At 43.2% G+C, this 18,183-nt stretch overlaps 1 protein-coding gene and 1 pseudogene across 1 annotated transcript in view; one reads left to right on the top strand and one right to left on the bottom strand.

The window, feature by feature from the left end:
* Nucleotides 1–6,607: 6,607 nt before the first annotated feature.
* ARL8B (ADP ribosylation factor like GTPase 8B) overlaps nucleotides 6,608–18,183 on the top strand; it is a 33,109-nt gene continuing 21,533 nt past the window's right edge. Inside the window, exon 1 of the mRNA XM_037903862.2 lies at nucleotides 6,608–6,912. Coding sequence (XP_037759790.1) covers nucleotides 6,685–6,912 — 228 coding nt within the window. The 5' untranslated portion in view covers nucleotides 6,608–6,684. The remainder of the gene's footprint in view (nucleotides 6,913–18,183) is intronic.
* LOC114019818 lies at nucleotides 10,914–11,030 on the bottom strand (annotated as a pseudogene).

Here is an 18,183-nt window from a genome sequence, read left to right on the forward strand (position 1 = left end):
GCGGGCCCGACCCCACACTCACGGGGGCGGCGGGAAGTGGAGTGACCCGGCCCCAGCCCGCTCTGCTCTGCTCCCCTGGCTCCCGGACTTGGGGGGCGGGGAACCGCCCCGCAGCACTCACCGGCGGCGCGGCTGGCAGCCGGCGGAGCAGAACGGGCTGGGGCGAGGTCGCTCCACTCCCGCCGCCTGGTGCGTGGGCCCCACCCCTGCTGCAGTCCCCCGGGACGCAGAGCTCAGGGGAAGGGTGAAGCGGGGGCGGGGCTGGGGCGGAGGCAGCTTTCCTGGCCGGGGGATCGCGCTGGCCGGGGCCCCTTCTGACTCTGGGCCCAGTGCCATGGCGCCACTGGTGCCATGGTAAACCCTGTACTGCTAAGAACCACGGTTAGTCTATTGGAAAGTCAATTAAATTGTTTATCTAGGTTATTGTCCAGGTCTGCCTTTCCTACTGCAGTTACAGGCCTTTTGGATACGCTATAAGCTGAGAGCATGTACTATTAAGCTGTACTATTAAGCTGATATAATGAGCTTTAATAGTCGAGTTAAATCAGTGTGGTCAATCCTGCTATGTTGGCCATCAGATAAAGCTTTACAACAGGATTTTATTAATAGAAATATTCACAATTTTCAAACACGGACACTGGAGAAGCTGTTAAAGTCTGTGGTACTCTTTTGTGGTACTAAGCTTAAGAGAGAAGTCGTATCATCGCCACCCCATATAGTGGAAGCAGCTTGTACTCCATCCCCAAGCCTATTGCCTGGAAATCATGGATCAGGGCATTTCTTATCCATGTGGAAAGCCTTTGTGAAGCTTTTACAATTCCAAGAAAATGAGGGGAATTTTGTGTTCTTCCAAGTATGAATGTGGTTGTTTTCCAGTACATAATGCCCTGTACCTTTGACTCTTTTTTCGCTTGCGTGGTTAAGTTAGCAAATTTTACTTGCTCCCAGAAACAAAATGTCCATTAGTGATTTTGGGAGGGAAATCTGTGCAATGGTGTGTATTCTTGTCTGTTTTCATCTTGTACAAAAAGACATATATCTTAGTAAATTGTTTATCAATCCAGTAATGATCTATAGTGACAGAGGGAAATGATCCTGAGATCAGCTCCCCCATGCCATAAAATGTGAGTTTCTGCGTGCACAGGCTGTACTTTGCTTTTGGCTCTTGTGAAATCTTGTTCAGTGTTCATACACAGATCACAAAGCAGAAGGGTATTGCTGTATATATTCTTCTGAGATCCAGGACAGAATGCCAACCAATAAATAATTAATTTGCTATGTTATTTGCTTCAAGAGCCTTGGATGAAGAGTACAGTATCAGAACATTAAGCCTCATTTGCCTGATCCTGGGAAGTACAGAGTATTCCCAATTCACAGTGACTGCAGTGGGAGCTGCAGGTGGTTAGTGCATCTTAAGATCAGGCCTATTAATTATGATTATTAATATTAACTTATTAGGAATATACTAAACATTATAGAAATAAATAAAATCATGTATCTCTATTAGATCTGTAAAGTGTCTTGTGATACACAGGTATGAAAATGCTCTATCAAGGACTGCTATGGTATTTAATTAGCAATGCAGGAGAGACAGGAGCCCAAACAAAAAGGTGAGAGGCTGCAAACCTTGGAGGAAGACTTACAGAAATTGGAGCCCAGAGAATCAATGCGTCTATAAAGGAAGTGTGTGGGGCTGAAATATGTGATACAGTATTCTCATTGTATGTTCATGATCAACATGTGTCATTTAGTCACTGGTAGGAGCAGTGGGGAGTGTGGGGAGCTGGACTGCCAAATGGGAAACTCAGGATGTGGGTCCTGAACAATGGCTTGCACCTACAGCAATCACAGAACCTCTCTTTGCCTTTGTGATTTCACCTGTGCAATGGGTATACAGCCTAGCTGACAGCAGTGTTAATGAATTAAGGGCCTGCATGTGCCTGGCTTAGGATACAACAGACAAAAAGGGTAAAGAAACCTTACTCTCTCTACAGTGGAAGCCCCTGCAGAGGGATCTGCCCAATCTAGTCAGGTGTACAGGCAAGACCACTAAGTGTTGATCCTGCTCCTACTGACGTCCCCATTGATTTTGATGGGAGCAGGGTCAGGCACTAGGCTAGCAAAGCTGGTAGCTTCCCCATAAAGGGTGGGAAGGCATGGAGTGAGGACAGGGCTATCAGCCTATTCCATTCCACACAGAGCTGACCCAGTGCAATGGGGAATGCATGCTTCACTCTTTCAAAGGATGCCAGAGCTCCTCCTTGTATGGGCTGCCCTGAGGAATTCTGGCTGAGTCAGGGGGCTTCCAGTGCTGTAATGCTTATTCATAGCCTTTCATCCCTATTGTGACTGGTTCCCTCAGGAAATCTGACCCTCTTTTTTTCAGTTCCACTCCTCATACTACAGTGGCTCAGGCTCCAAATATTTATAAAATATAAAGTGTTGTGAGACCCCTGCAAACAAGGATAAGTACAAAATATTAATTATTTTCAAACCACCACATTGCATATAACTAACAAAATTATATGGGCATCTGTTAGTCTACACACATTTTTTTTTTTTAAGCTACATCCTCAGTTGTTCAGCTAATGGCCCTCCTCTCTGGGTCTGGCACAGCAAATGTCACAGTTTAAGCACACGGAGGGCTAGCACTAGATGATTTTAGGAATGAAAAATACATTTGGCACCTCAAAGATGTCTCCCTGAAGAAAAGATAAATTGTTAAAGAAAGTGTGTAACTTATTTTGTAATTGGCACTGTGACTGGGGCTTGGGAATCTCTGGCAATCACTCATGTCATTTCTGGCTTTTAATAAAATATTATGGTCTGCTTCTTTTTCTGCTGTTCTTTTAAGTTAGGGTCAGTGTAAGCCCCTATCTGCTTCGTCAATGTCTTTGCTTGTGGGAACTTTAAAACTCTATGGGCCACACACATCCCTGGCATAACTCCACTAAGGTCAATGGAGTGACATCAAGGATGAAATTGGGCCCATTTCCCTTGAGCATGGAGAAAGAGCAGATTGTAATATGCAACTATCTCTTATTCATCACATTGTGCTAACAGCTAAATCAATAAAATACTGTACATCTTTTAAGAATAGGAGCTCTGACTCATGTTAATTAGGACTAATTCCTGTGAAGGCAATGGAGACAGAGTGGTGCCAACGAGAGGAGACCCAGGCTCAATCTGTTACAAGACTGGCACAACAACAGGAAGGTCTAGTGTAAACTCCCTTCTAGGTGCAATACACTTGGATTATCAGAACATTATAGAGACTGATAACTGTACTCAAGAACCCTTTTTTTTTAAATGGCTTTAGGACAGACTTTATCAGTGTGAAATTTCCACAATTAATAGTATATTAGTGGTGTGTTTTACGTAATATTTTATTGCAGTATAGAATATAGTATATACCAAATGATACGATGATGATTATTATTACTTAAACCCCAGTCCTGCAATTACATTTATGGAGGCAGACCCCTGGGATGCACTTGTGTGGAAGTAGTTGCAGGATGGGGCTTAACTTGTGAAAAATCATATATTTTAAAAGGAAACAATGTTACAATTACCCTGTGAAATACAGTGAATCCCAATGCCAGGAGGGACTCCCTTCATTTGATATTTTGTCCCAATCTTGAATCAAAAAGTAGATTCATGAAACCTTTTGATGGTACCTGGGTGGGGTCAGTTCATGGTTTTATATTGAAATCATGCAAAATATATGGCTATTCATGAAGGTACACAAAAGGTACCTACCTAGCGCTCTTGATAACTGACATAAATTACAAAAATCAAATCAGCTGGAACTAGCAGCTAACAGCCCCCAACAAAACTTGACCTATCAGAGAACTACCAACCTCAGCCCATTGCAGGTCCCTGCCTCCCCCAAGGACCAAGTAAATAAATAGCTATGCCTTTGTACTGCGAAGTTCAACAGATGAGCTATTTTGGATCAGTGGGAAGTGGGGGGAGCAGGTTCTGAAGCCGAAGGTCCCTCCTTGAAAACAGTTTGCCTCCAGCCCCTGTTCTTTTCACATTTATTAAAATTCTATGAGTCAAACTGTTGATCTCTGCCCAGACATATATACTGAAGCCAACCTAACTTTAAACAGACAGTCCCCCAACCTGAAGCAAATATTCACCAGCAACTATACACCAGCAACTATACACCACACCACAGAAACACTAACCCTGGAACCTATCCCTGTAGCAAATCTCGTTGCCTACTCTGTTCCCATATCTACTCTGGCGACACCATTAGAGGACCCAACCACATCAGCCACACCATCAGAGGCTCATTCACCTGCACGTCTACTAATGTGATATATGCCATCATGTGCCAGCAATGCCCCTCTGCCATGTACATTGGCCAAATGGAACAGTCCCTGTGTAAAAGAATAAATGGATACAAATTGGACATCAGGAATGGTAACATACAAAAGCCAGTAGGAGAACACTTCAATCTTCCTGGACATTCTATAACAGATTTAAAAGTAGCTATACTTGAACAAAAAAAACTTCAGAAACAGACTTCAAAGAGCAACAGCAGAACTAAAATTCATTTGCAAATTTAACACCATCAATTTGGGCTAGAATAGGGACTGGGAGTCGCTGGCTCATTACAAAAGCAGCTCCTGGAATTGACATCTCCTCATCTATTATTGGGACTACATCCACCCTGATCGAATTGGCCCTGTCAGCACTGGTTCTCCACTTGTGAGGTAACTCCCTTCTCTTTATGTGTCATTATATAATGCCTGCATCTGTAATTTTCACTCCATGCATCTGAAGAAGTGGTTTTTTACCCATGAAAGCTTATGCCCAAATAAATCTGTTAGTCTTTAAGGTGCCACCGGACTCTTGCTAACTTTAAACAGTTAATCTACTTTTCCCCATTGAGACCATTTGTTTCCTTTATGTACTTCACTCATTTTGGAGAGGGAAACCAAGCTGATCAATTTCTCTTTTTCATTCTCAAACACTAGCACAGGGCTCCAAGGGTAACTAAATTTCAGTGTAATAAGCCACCTGTTTCCAAAGGGTGGATGGCTCGGGTGTTGCAGCAGTCAGGGGGCTGGTAGAAGGGGGAAGTCAGGGCAGGGAATATATAAGAGCAGCAGATATAAGAGGTAGCATCAAAGGGTTCACTGTGTGAGTGGGGTGTAATACAGGGCAGTGGGATGGGAGAAAGGAAAGTGGAGATATAGGGAGCAACGTGGGAGAGCAGAGGGCAGTGGGGTTGGGAGCAGTAGAGCTATTGGGACAGTGTGGGGCAGTGGGGGTTTCAGGGGCAGCACAGGGCTAATGGTGCGACAGGTTTAAGAGGGGTAATTACAGGCTGGTGGGCTAGCAGTGAAGGCATCAAGGTAGCAGTGGACAGTAGACAGGATATCAGAAGGTGATGGGGTATCAGAAGCAGCGGAAGTACCGGGGTATCCAGGACAGTATGGGGGGAAGCAGTATTGGGTATTGGGTGGGTAGCTGTGTGGCATAGCAAGCGGTGGCCCATGTTGCCAATTCTCATGATTTATCATAAATCTTGCAATATTTTATGATTAAAGCCCTGACTCCTGGAGGCAAGTGACCGTGTGAAAATCTTAGCTTTCATTTTGAAAAAAAAAAAGTTTCTAACCCTAATGACTCTGGAAAAAACTGGAAAATGTGACCCAAGTGCACCCTAAAGGCACAGAAAGCAGAAGACAAATAAAACTAACCTACTATTAATATTTAATTTTTCAAAATCTCATGATTTTTAAGCCAGTTGCATGATTTTTTGGGGGGAGGTGGGGATGACTCAAAATTTCTGAACATTTGGAATAGGTGAGGTGGAATGCAATGTTTATATTCTTAGAATTTCAGCTGCTAATATGGATGTTCATTTTTCAGCATGACATTTTTTTTAATTGATTTAAATTTGCACAATTGTGGGAAATTATGGGGCAGTTGTCAGATAATGGGGAGTGTCAGTCAATAATTATTTAATGACAAGAACCAGTGAGATTCAAAAAGTTAAAGCTTTATAGCCATTAAAGCACTAATAGTCAAAAACCCAAAGTAAATGTCCCTAAACCAAACTCTCATAAGTTCTCAAGCATCATTTTTCTTACCTTGCCTATCTATAAATTTCCATTATTATCCATGGAAATATTTGTTGTACATACAGTGAAATTGACTGACCAATCTAATCCTTCCAACCCTAAATATGAGGTATTAGGGAGTGGGATGGGGGCAGTAGAGCTATTGGAGAAGGAGGCCTGGGGGTGCTTTGGGGGGATAGCAGGGTGAGAGTAGAAGGGGAAGAGGGTGGCAGTGGGGTGCAGAAACGGCACAGCTCACCTTGCACGTGTCCCAACCCCTATTTGTGCACCAGGCCCAGTCCCTATCCCTTTATCCCTGCCCCAGCCCCTATGCTTGCCCCCTATCTCTGGTCCAGTCCCTATCCCTGCCCCTGAGTTTGACCTTGTTTGTCCCAGTCCCAGCACTTGCCCCAGTCCCTATCCCTGCCCCAACCCCAGCCCTTCAGGTGGCCGCTGGGTGGCGCTGGCAGGGCAGGTACGCGAGAATGAGTCCTCCCCGGGCGCCGGGCGGACACCTGGCCGGCAGGGGGCGCCGCAGGCTGGGTTTGCGGCTGCTGCCGGCCGGGCCGCTCTTGCTCCCCAGGCCGGCGTGGGGAGCCGTCATATGACCGCGGCGCGGCGAGCAGGGCAGCGTTGGCCTTGGCCGGAGCCGCAGCCCGCGAATCGCCGCCGCCAGTCCCCGAGGGTCTCGGCCCGCTTCGCCGCCGCGATGCTGGCGCTGCTGTCCCGGCTGCTGGACTGGTTCCGCTCGCTCTTCTGGAAGGAGGAGATGGAGCTCACCCTGGTGGGGCTGCAGTACTCGGGCAAGACCACCTTCGTCAACGTCATCGCGGTGAGCTCGCGCCTGCTCCCGCCGGGGGGGGAGGGTGTAACTGCCCCGGGGGGCGGGGGGGTAGGAGTGGTCCAGGTCCATTGGTCCATCTCCCATTAGGCCGGGGGGGGGGGCGCTCTCTCTGTGTCTTGGGGGGTGGGTACTGCGGGGCGGGGGTAGGCGTGATCCAGGTCTCTTGGCGTCTCTCCCCTTGGGCCCTGGGGGTGCTCTCTGGGCCCTGGGGGTAATGGGGGGGAGAGAGTGTAGGAGGGAGTCCGAGTGCCTTGGCCTGGCCCCCACTGGGCTGGAGGGGGTGTAAGCAGGCCTGTCTCGGTGGGGGGTTGGGACAGGCTGCTCTCTCCTCTCCCAGCCTTTAGGCAGTGTGGAGTATGGCTGGAGGAGGTTTCTGATAGTAGTGGGGGGGGGCGATTCTTGGCTCTGTATAGGGGAATGGTGGATTTTGGGGATCTCTTCGAGCAACCTTAGGGCAGGTCTGAAGACCCAACCTTCAAAACAGGAGGTTGCAGCAGGCTAGCAGTCCTGACACTGCCCTGATGCCAATGGAAATCTACCCAGTCTGGTAGGGAGACAACTGCTTCCTACCAGCTGCTCCAGGCCTCACTGTAACTCCATTATTTAGTAATGAGGGGTTGGTATGCCTTTTGAGTGGGATTAGGTACCCAGTTGTCTGAGCTTTAATTTGGTTTGTAATTAGCCATAATCTACTGATCTCTCAAATCTCTAATATGAAGATCTTGTTGCATTTTACAGTTCCTGGCACAGTATCCTACATAGCATCTGTGCAACTGGAACATAGAAGTACAGTTGACTAGAATAAAACTGACATTCTGTGTATTGGGTTTTGTGGGATAAAATACTGGCTGTAATAACTTTCTCTCAATAGCTGATGATCCATCATGCACTTTCCTTAAAGCAATGAGGACTCCTTGTGGCACCTGAGAGACTAACAGAGGTATTTGGGCATAAGCTTTCTTGGGCTAAAACCCACTTCGTCAGGGTTTTGGCCCAAGAAAGCTTATGCCCAAATACCTCTGTTAGTCTCTCAGGTGCCGCAAGGACTCCTCATTGTTTTACAGGCTAACATGGCTACCACTCTGAAACCTGTTTCCTTAAAACTAAGACTGATGAGTTGAGGTGACCTCACTAGAACTATAGCTACAGAATGGTGCTTTCTGTACTAACAAATGTAGCATAGTTTGCTTGACGTGTATGCAGACTCTCCACTGACAGCCATAATACTGCTTACAGCACAGCTTGATGACATGGTTTTTAGGATAACTTCCCATGTCATGTTGTCTAAGCAAACTATACTAACAATCACATAACGTGAAGAGTGCCTTCAACCATTTCTTCCATTTTATTTCTGATAGTCTGACAATAAACTGCTTAAAGCTGCTTTCTTTTCCTGTTATGAAGGTCTGCTCCTGACTCTGCACTCCTCTCCTATTTCTACACTCTGCTGCTAATTCCTAGCTGCTAAAAATATTCTGATTCCAACAATCTGTACCTTCTCCTGTTAATAGAATGTTTTAGGGCATACGCTTTCTGAATAGTCAAAGGAAATAACTTCTTGGTTCATTGTTGTGCCCTGATGGATTCACTGAACCTATTATAAGTCTGAGGCCTCCTATGTGAAGTTTCTTATGACCCTCACTGAACAGGAGACAAATCGAATGACTTGTCTGGACCACTAAACTGCATATGTTTCCTCTGGCTCTGCTGTTGGTACCCAATACTGCAGTGGGGAAGGATGCGTATGACTTGGTGTTTTTGTTCACATGCAGTAAAGGGCTTAACTGATAGTCCAAGGCACTTACAGGGAAACTGAGGCATTAAACTAGTTTTAGTCACTTGATGCACTGAATTCTTGGGTGTAAGTTGGATAAGAAGCTTGCCTTAGTAGAGAGACCAACTTTTTGGCTGCATAAGACTGGGAACAGTATGATTCGTGTACAGCCACACAGATTTTACTTTTGTGTGTTCTGTTAAGCATGGCTAGTCCTCGCTACTTAAGAAACTACTTATGTCATCCTTCTGCCAAAAAGCATTTTAATGGATTCAATACTGTCCTGTAGCTGTGTGGTGTGTGTGTGGTTTTTTTTTTTAAATTAGGACTTTCAGATAGCATGGTCCCATAGATCAGACTGTCCCTGAATGTGTGCAAGGCTTAATACAACTGTTGAGCACTTGGACAGTCCTGATGCATTTCAAAGCTTGTTTGCAGTTTACTGGTTGTGAAGGGTAAGCCCTGCTCAGATCAGTGTTCATATTTTGCTCTGTGTACATGCCACCCCGATCAAAGTTTTATTTGACTAACATGTTGGAAAGGAAACTTTATTTACTAAGTTTTCAACTTGCAGATGTTGAATTTAGGTCTTGCTCAGTAAATGTAACTGACTTTCTCGTGTTCTGACAGTTGTATTGCCTAATCAAGAAAGTCACTCTATTTTGGTGTCATCCTTATATAGTGTAACAAGGACACTCTAGTCATTGGGTAACACTTCCTCTCTAAAGTAAGCCTCTACTGTCTTGTTGCCTAAGCATATCTGCAGGACTAAGCTATAATGTTTGGGAGACAGGCTCTTTTAGGGGAAGGTAGTGTGGTGGTCCTCAAAATGAAGCTCTCTAGTTCAGCCTTCTGAAAGCAGAGGTTTTAAAATTATTGAACAGACTTAAGGCAGGCCCTGCAATGCTGTGCTTCAGGATCCTCTCTCCAGATGGCCAGAACAAACAAACTTTTGAGCAACAGGATTAACCTCACAACCCTGATAGCTTGTTGACTTCAGGAGTTGTCTGGCCTATTAGGTAGAGCCCTCAGCTCTATCCGTTCTTAGCCAGCACTAGTAATCTGGGGCTGCCTCTAGTCTTTTACAGCCAAGACTGACTTTAGTGGTGAAGAAGGGGGGAAATGATGGGATGCCAGCAACAACTGGAATCAAAATGTCCTATATGTCTCAACTGGACAGGAGAGGGAATAGACTCTCTCTACTTAGTGGTGGTTTTATTTGAGCCTATTCTGGCTACCAAGCTGGTCAGTGACACTTGTAATGTTCTTTCTCTCCCACATTGTTTGGAAAAGAACAATCCCATGAAAAACCTAGTACTCTAAATGTACTGTACTAGGAGTTCACTATGGATGAAAGAACATGTAGTGTGTAACTGGCCGAAGTAGTAGAAGTACCACTTACTGGGAGAAGAGATGCTAACTAAACACTTCTTCCATCCTCCGGGGCAGAAGGGTGAACTCTGTGTCTACTATTTGAAGATCAGAAGATTGTAAATCTTATTAACAATTGCTTAGTCTTTGGCATTAAAGCACTGAAACTTATATGGGTAAACACTATTATTAAAGACATATGTACTTGCAAAACTGTTTGAGTACTGTGTGAGTCAGTAACAGTTGGCCCATGCCAGAACTGCAGCATGTTTCCATCTTTATCTGATTGGGTAGTGCAGCTGTGCCACACATGTAACAGGTTTGAGATAGGTCAGCAGTAGACAGGTTTGAAGCATTTGGACAGCTTTCTTGACTACTTTGGGATGCTAAGGTAAAGCCACGGTCTAAAATACAAGCAGAATCTTGCAATCTGTGGTTTCAGTTTTGTAGGGTAGATACAAGGTTTTAGTACTGATTACATGTGCAATGATTTTGTATGGTGTGTGTGGAACACGTCTTCCATGTTCTCTACAAAAATGATCATGTCATAACCGTGTCCCTCGCAACTCTTTATAGTGTAGACACAGCATGAAGGTTTCTCGTACCAAGCAGTTTCCTGTAATGACTTGTATCTGATTTCATCAGGTGAAATGTTTAATGCCAATTACTCATCAGCTTATGCCAACTGCTGATGACTCTTAACCTGGAAAGTGCACCAAATAAAATAGGTCCTGTTCCAAATAATGGAAATGTCCCTCCTTTTCCTATAGTTAACAGCTTCCTTCTGTACTACTTTAGTCTTTAACTTCCATGGCTTATTAGATCTTCCTTTTTTTTTTTTTTTTTTTTTATGGAACACTTCACGAATTTGCATGTCATCCTTGCGCAGGGGCCATGCTAATCTTGCCATGCTAATCTTCTCTGTATTGTTCCAATTTTAGTATATGTGCTGCCAAAGATCTTCCTTGTTAAGTATGTAAATTGGGATTTAACCTGTTTATAGTAGAGTCTAGTTATAAACTCTTGTAGATAAGTGGTGTGTCCGTGTCTCCTTCTCCTCCTCTCCCCCCCCCCCCCCCCCATTCAACTTAGCTACCATGTAAGGCAGAAAATGTAGCTAAGTAGACACCACCTTTGAAGGTTCCACTTTAGTCACTGTCCCTTTAATTAAATACTACCATAATGAATATAGTTTTCCTCGTGTATGAGTAAACCTGCTCACAAGGGAGGATATCATTCCATCATGGGCCATACTTTCCAGAATGTGAAGAGGCCTATGGCTTTTAGATTTAACATTTTTCGCTGCAGGGTAAACAGATGTAATCTAAGTGAATTTGTCTTGGATTTTAATTGAGGACTTCTAGTGTTCTCTGTTCATAGACTCTGAAGCCTCTTTTGCACTAAGTAACTTCTGCTGACTACATCTCTGCAGCAAGTGTTTGTCTGTCAACAGCCTTTCATCAGGCATACTGTCTGAAAGCTGCAAGTCATATTCTTTCTATAACCGAGTGGGCAACCAATCTCCTTAATCATGTAACACAATTGAAACACAAATATTTCAAGTGAGCTGATAGATTCTTGTTGCACAAAGCCTAAAAGTCTTGAACTAGTTTTGGTAAATTGGTTCTACATTTGAACTTCAGCTTCTGAAAGCCACTTCATACATTATATTTGACTGATTTTTATTGTAAAACTCTATCTGATGCCTGGCTGCCTGATATATGATCCAGCTTGTTAATACCAAACAGACTTGCCAAATGTTCTGGTCCCCTCGCTTAATAGTAACCAACTGTTAATGAAAGCATATACTCCTCTAAAATCTAACACTTTAAACTGCACTAATAATATACCTTTAAAATGCACTGTTAACCAGACATTAAAAAAACCTTTCACTCATACTGTTTCAACTGTGTCAAAGTGGAATGAAGATTATTAAACACTGACCCATTCTTCTTCTTTTGTGTTGCATCCAAAATACAGCAGCATTATGGAGAAGTTTTAAACTGAACTTTAAAAAAGTCTAAACCTATAATAAGACATTAAAACCCTCTTACAAACATAAACGTTGGTCTTAAATTATAAGACAGTGTTCCTTTAATGAGAGAATTTTGAGGCTTCAGTTTCTGGACCTATATGTTTAATATCACTTTTCACAACAGACTTACTAGCTATCAATAAATAAATTACAATGATTTGGATATGTATATGTGCATATTTATTTGGTTTTCCTAAAGCATTTTAGGAAAAAGTGTGAGAGCAGCCACCAGCAAGAGTTGGTGGCTGCATTCTGAGGCCACCAAAAAATTTGTCCTGCGAACCCCTGCACTAGTGCCTCAGGCCACCATCATGGTAGGGAAATGATTAAGTGAAAGACACCAAGATAATCCTGGTAAGTGACCCACATCCACATGCTGCGCAGGAGGTGAAAATCCCCTACGGTCACTGCAATCTGACATGAGGAACATTTTCTTCCTTATCCCACATAGTGATAAATTAGACCCTGAGCATGTGAGCAAGAACCAGCTAGCCAAGTACCTGAGAGAGAATGTTTAGTCCCACCTGAGATGGCCTGCCCCATCTGGTGTCCCATCTCAAGCCATGGCCCTCCCTGATGTGTCAGTGAGGAGATGAAACAAAACAACCAGAATACATTTGCATGGGAAGAATCGCTTCCTGAACCCTGCAGGTGGCCAGCTGAAACCCTGAAGCGTAAGCTTTTAGAAACATAAGATATAAACCAGAAGTGAGCCTCCGGACTGCTGAGCCTTGCCCACTACCATCATAAGCAACCGCATTATACAATCACACTCATAAATTTCTCCTCCCATTTATATCAAGGGTACCTCTGCAAATGTTCTATAAATGACTGATTTATTTTTCAATATATACGTTCTCTTACAGTGTCTGCAACGTGAAAGTGCATTTTACAGTACATTAAATTCCATTTCTAAAATGGATGAACTAACAGACTGTAAACTCCTTAGGGCAGGGATTATCTTTCTCTTCTGGGTTTGTGCGGCACCTAGCACAGTGTCCCCTGATCCTTATTTGGAACCTCTAGATGCTACTGTAATACAAATACTGGTAGAATTTTTCCCCAAATGAAGGATGTTCAAGCCCAGTTGTGCTGAGAGGGACAGATAAGCCATCTCAGGATGATCCATGTTGGATATGCATGTGCATGGCATCGTAAAGGTAATTGAGCTACAAAGTTATATCCTCATAGGGTTCTGTACTGGGGAGTGAGTCTCCTAGCCTGGGTTCACAGATTTGTGGTAGCAGGGTTTGGACTAGGGCACTAAAAATATCAGGGTAGACTCTGTTTTGACACTGTTTGGGCTGGAACAGGGGCCCTGAAGCCCACCATCCCACCAGGCTTCAGAGTCTGTGGACCGAGGGTAGGAGGCTTGCTTCCAGGTCAGCATAGACATACCTTTATATTTGTCTAGAAGACAAGTCATGAGCAAGTTGGGCTGACTAGTAGATAAGAATCTGTCTTGTGCAATGGCAAAGCTTTGGTGATGTGTCACTTTCCGAATCCCTTAGGAAACTAAAGGTGGAGGTTTTTGCCTGTGCTTCATTTTAAGGAGCTGCTCTGCAGCAATGCTCAAATACTAAGCCACAGATCTAATCTCTGCACTGTACTCCCTTCTCTCAATGGTAAAAGTCAGTCCATCCTCAATGCCAAGTGCGATTTCTAGGGCTTGGGGTAAAGCTCACCTGTCAAGTGGTTGCTGGGGAGGGGGTTGTACTCTTCTGTTTTGAATAGAGGCAGAAACTTGTAGGCTGAGACCTAAATATCAGAAAATGACCAAAGCAGGGAAAAAACGGTCTTAGCACTGGCCTAATGTTAACCTTCCTTCAGGGTCTGAACAATGTAGTAGTTTCACTTCAGAACCAACTGTTCCCCAGACTTGAAGCAAACTTCCACACTTAAGCATGTGGCAGCTACAGTAACATATCCAAATATCTGAAATGTAGGTCTTGTGCATACTGTCACTAAGTCTATTAGCTGATACTTGTCAGGCATTCAGGGTTTCTTTAAATTTATTCCAATTAGTAGTACATAAACTTATATTTGGGTTACTTTAAAAAGGCTATGATAAAAACTGTGTAATGGCATTGCCATTAGAGATCTGTTGATTTTAAGTTTCAGTAGTTCATAATGTACAGTAAAAATGTCTGAAGATTGGCAAAGAAACATTGCTTCAAACTTGAACACAAGTATTGTAGATCAACTTTATTTTGTATATTGCCTCTAATACTACAGATCCCATGCTGAAAATTGAAATGAATTGTTGATGCAGATGCAAGGAGTAGCAGCTCTAGAGTTCTATACTAACCATATTAAGATCATATGTTGGAGTTTCACTTTACATCCCAAACTGATCTTCAGACAAAACGCCAGCACAGCTAACAGGAAGCCAGTGTTCTGACTGCAGTCTGCTGCCTGTCACTCTGTAGCTACACCACTCTGCATATTGTGGAGGCTTGCAACACTTCAAGTGGAGATGGAAGTGTTCAGTAAGCAGCTTGCTTTACACATGCAGTGTCTCAAATACAACTGAACATGAAGCACTTCTTTTGGACTAAGATCTGTATAGTAAATGTTGGGCAAAAACCTAGTGTGGCCAGCAAGGCTTGTATTAGGCAAATGTCTAAATAGTTTATGTTCAGATATCTCATGTATAACATTCTTGATAAAGAATATCCTGTGGTCCAAGGACATTGTAAGAAAGAGTTGAAGAGAACGGTTCCCAAACTGCATGCATACAAGCTTTATATAACTGTGACTTCGTGTTAAAATGAGACATGTTAGTTGTTGGCTTAAATTCATGCATTACAACAGTGACTGGTAACTATCCCACTTTAAACAAACTAGGTAAGATTAAACTTTACTACCTGTGGAACTCTCAAGTCTAAAAGTACTATAGTGATATTACAATAACTAGGGCCCTACCAAATTCATGCTCCATTTAGGTCAATTTCATGGTCATAAGATTTTTAAAATAGTAAATTTCATTATTTCAGCTATTTAACTCTGAAATGTCACCGTGTTGTAATTATAGGAGTTGGGGGCGGGGGGGTTATAGTGGGTGGTGGTGGTACTGCTACCCTTACTTCTGTGCTGCTGCGGATGGTGGCACTGCTTTCAGAGTTGGGTAGCTGGAGAGCAGTGACTGCTGGCCAGGATCCCAGCTCTGATTAGGCAGAACTGCTGCCAGCAGCAGTACAGAAGTAAAGATAAGAGGGCCTGGTATGGTATTGCCACCCTTACTTGGGCACTGCTGCCTGCAGAGCTGGGCCCTCAGTCAGCAGCAGCCGCTACTCTCCAGCTGCCCAGCTCTGAAAGCAGCAGGGCCAAAGTACGGGTGGCATAGTATGGTATTCCTAATCTTATTTCTGTGCCGCTGCTGGCTTAACTACTGATCTTGTGTACTTTTACCCTGTACCCTCAATTTCATGAGGGAGACCAGAGTTTCTCAAATTGGGGGTCCTAACCCAAAAGGGAGTTGCAGGGGATCACAGGGTTATTTTAGTGGGGGATCGTGGTATTGCAACGCTTGCTTCTGTACTGCCTACAGAGCTGGGTGGTTAGAGTTATACAAGTTAATAGAACTCTTAACTTGTATCTGGTACAATTCAGATCTAAGGCCCAGCGCCCTTTAGTTGTAATAAGTTTGGGGAAAGAATAAGGTTAGATGGTTGTCAGTAGTGCATTGTTACAGTGGTACCCCAGATGTTGCATCTGCATTTTGTTCCACCCACAAGCATGTCTTCATAACACAACCCATTTAGCTAATCAGAAAATCAGGCAAAAAGAAGAGTCTAAAATTTGCTCAAGTCTTTTTACCCCAACATTATGAAAGTTTCAGTACTCTGTCCTGCCCACAACTCTTCCTGGAAAATAATGTATATGAATAGCCTAATCTGGTTTGGTGCACTGAATGTGTCTGGGAGGTAATTTAAATTGTCTTTTATTTTGAAGGTGTACTTTGCCTATTAACGTGAGGGCCAATTAGAACACCTGTTTCCTGGTATTATTTATCCCATCTCTTACTCTGTCCCTGTTGTAAATATAAAGGGAAGGGTAACCACCTTTCTGTATACAGTGCTATAAAATCCCTCCTGGCCAGAGGCAAAACCCTTTCACCTGTAAAGGGTTAAGAAGCTAAGGTAACCTAGCTGGCACCTGACCCAAAATGACCAATGAGAGGACAAGATACTTTCAAATCTGGAAGGGGGGGATGTACACAAAGGGTTGGTCTGTCTGTGTGATGCTTTTGCTGGGAACAGATCAGGAATGCAGCCTTACAACTCCTGTCAAGTTAGTAAGTAAGCTAGCTAGAAATGCGTTAGATTTCCTTTTGTGTAATGGCTGGTAAATAAACTGTGCTGGATGGAATGTATATTCCTGTTTTTGTGTCTTTTTGTAACTTAAGGTTTTGCCTAGCGGGATTCTCTATGTTCTGAATCTGATTACCCTGTAAGGTACTTACCATCCTGATTTTACAGAGGTGATTTTTACCTTTAATTAAAATTCTTCTTTTAAGAACCTAATTGATTTTTTCATTGTTGTTAAGATCCAAGGGTTTGGGTCTGTGTTCACCTATACAAATTGGTGAGGATTCTTATCAAGCCTTCCCCAGGAAAGGGGTTGTAGGGCTGGGGAAGGGGATATTTCCCTGTTCTTCGTTTAAAACGCTTGGTGGTGGCAGCATATGGTTCAAAGACAAGGCAAAGTTTGTACCTTGGGGAAGCTTTTAACATAAGCTGGTAAGAATAAGATTAGGGCGTCTTTCATGCAGGTCCCCACATCTATACCCTAGAGTTCAGAGTGGGGAAGGAACCTTGACAGTCCCCTTTATGTTCTGTGATCTGCCTTTTTATTAACTGGCACTTTAAAATGACTTTAAGCTGAAATTTCTTTAAGGGTCCCCTTATGTATTATGGATTGTAATCCACTTGGCTCAGGTGCCATATTCAGCTTTTACAATGAAAATTGATTAGTTTCAGGCTCTAATTCTTTTAGGCTAATCAAATGATGCAGTTGTAAATGCTTCCAAGGAATATTTACCTATAAATTTTTCACTTTCTTTTTGAATGGATGAAAGGGTGTTTTGGGGTGTCTTTTTGCCATCGGTTTTGAAACCCTTTTCTAAAAAAAAAAAGTACATTTTGGGTCTTAATATTAGAGTATTCCTTTAAGAAAATTGGGTCTCTGAAAGGTAAAATATAGAGCCAGAGAAGTAAACTCCCGATAGAACTATGCATTTAATTATTTCCTGGTGGACTTTTAATGTTTGTGTGGTATCCTGTTAATTTAGAGCTGCCCAGCTCTGAAGGCAGCAGTGTAGAAGTAAGGGTGGCATGGTATAGTATTGCTAATCTTACTTCTGTGTTGCTGTTGGCCTCCAGCCGTCCAGCTCTGAAGGCTGTGAAGAAATGAGTTGCAATACCCCAATCCCTCCTAAAATAACCCTGTGACCCTGTCTCCCCCATGAAATCGGGGGGCTATACGGTAAAAGCACACAAGATCAGATTTCATGTGTTGTTTTTATGGCTGTGAATTTGGAAGAGCCCTACAAATAACACGCATCTCTAATAGCAGTTAATGTTGCTGATAAAATAAGAGTATAAACCAAACTTCAGTGTCTGAGTCGTTAAGCAAATATTCTTCAGACTTTCCTCACTGAAGTGAGGAGCACCTCAAAGTTCCAATTTTCAGGAAAATAAAATTTAAAAAAATGTATCTGCAAGTTTTTTTTCATGAAGTTGATGGACTTCCACTTCATACAGCTAAATTCAGTGCCGTATGAAAGTTTATGCCCAAATAAATGTTAGCCTTCAAGGTGCCACTGGACTCCTCATTGTTTTTGTGAATACAGACTAACACGGCTACCCCCCAATACATCTAAAAATTTGAATTTCCTTTTGATGTCTTTGTTGCTTGCCAGTTCCCGATCAGAAAACTGTTTTTTCTGAATCTCATTGAGAGCTGCACAGACAGCGAGATCGGGCCAGAAATTGAAACTGCAGGGTACTTCTCGTGCTCTCTGTAGATGTTTCTCTTTCAGTTCTGGTTTAGTAAAACCTGTTCTGGAATATTGTAG

The sequence above is a fragment of the Chelonia mydas genome, chromosome 7 (genome assembly GCF_015237465.2).
Source record: "Chelonia mydas isolate rCheMyd1 chromosome 7, rCheMyd1.pri.v2, whole genome shotgun sequence".
Lineage (NCBI taxonomy): Eukaryota > Metazoa > Chordata > Testudines > Cheloniidae > Chelonia > Chelonia mydas.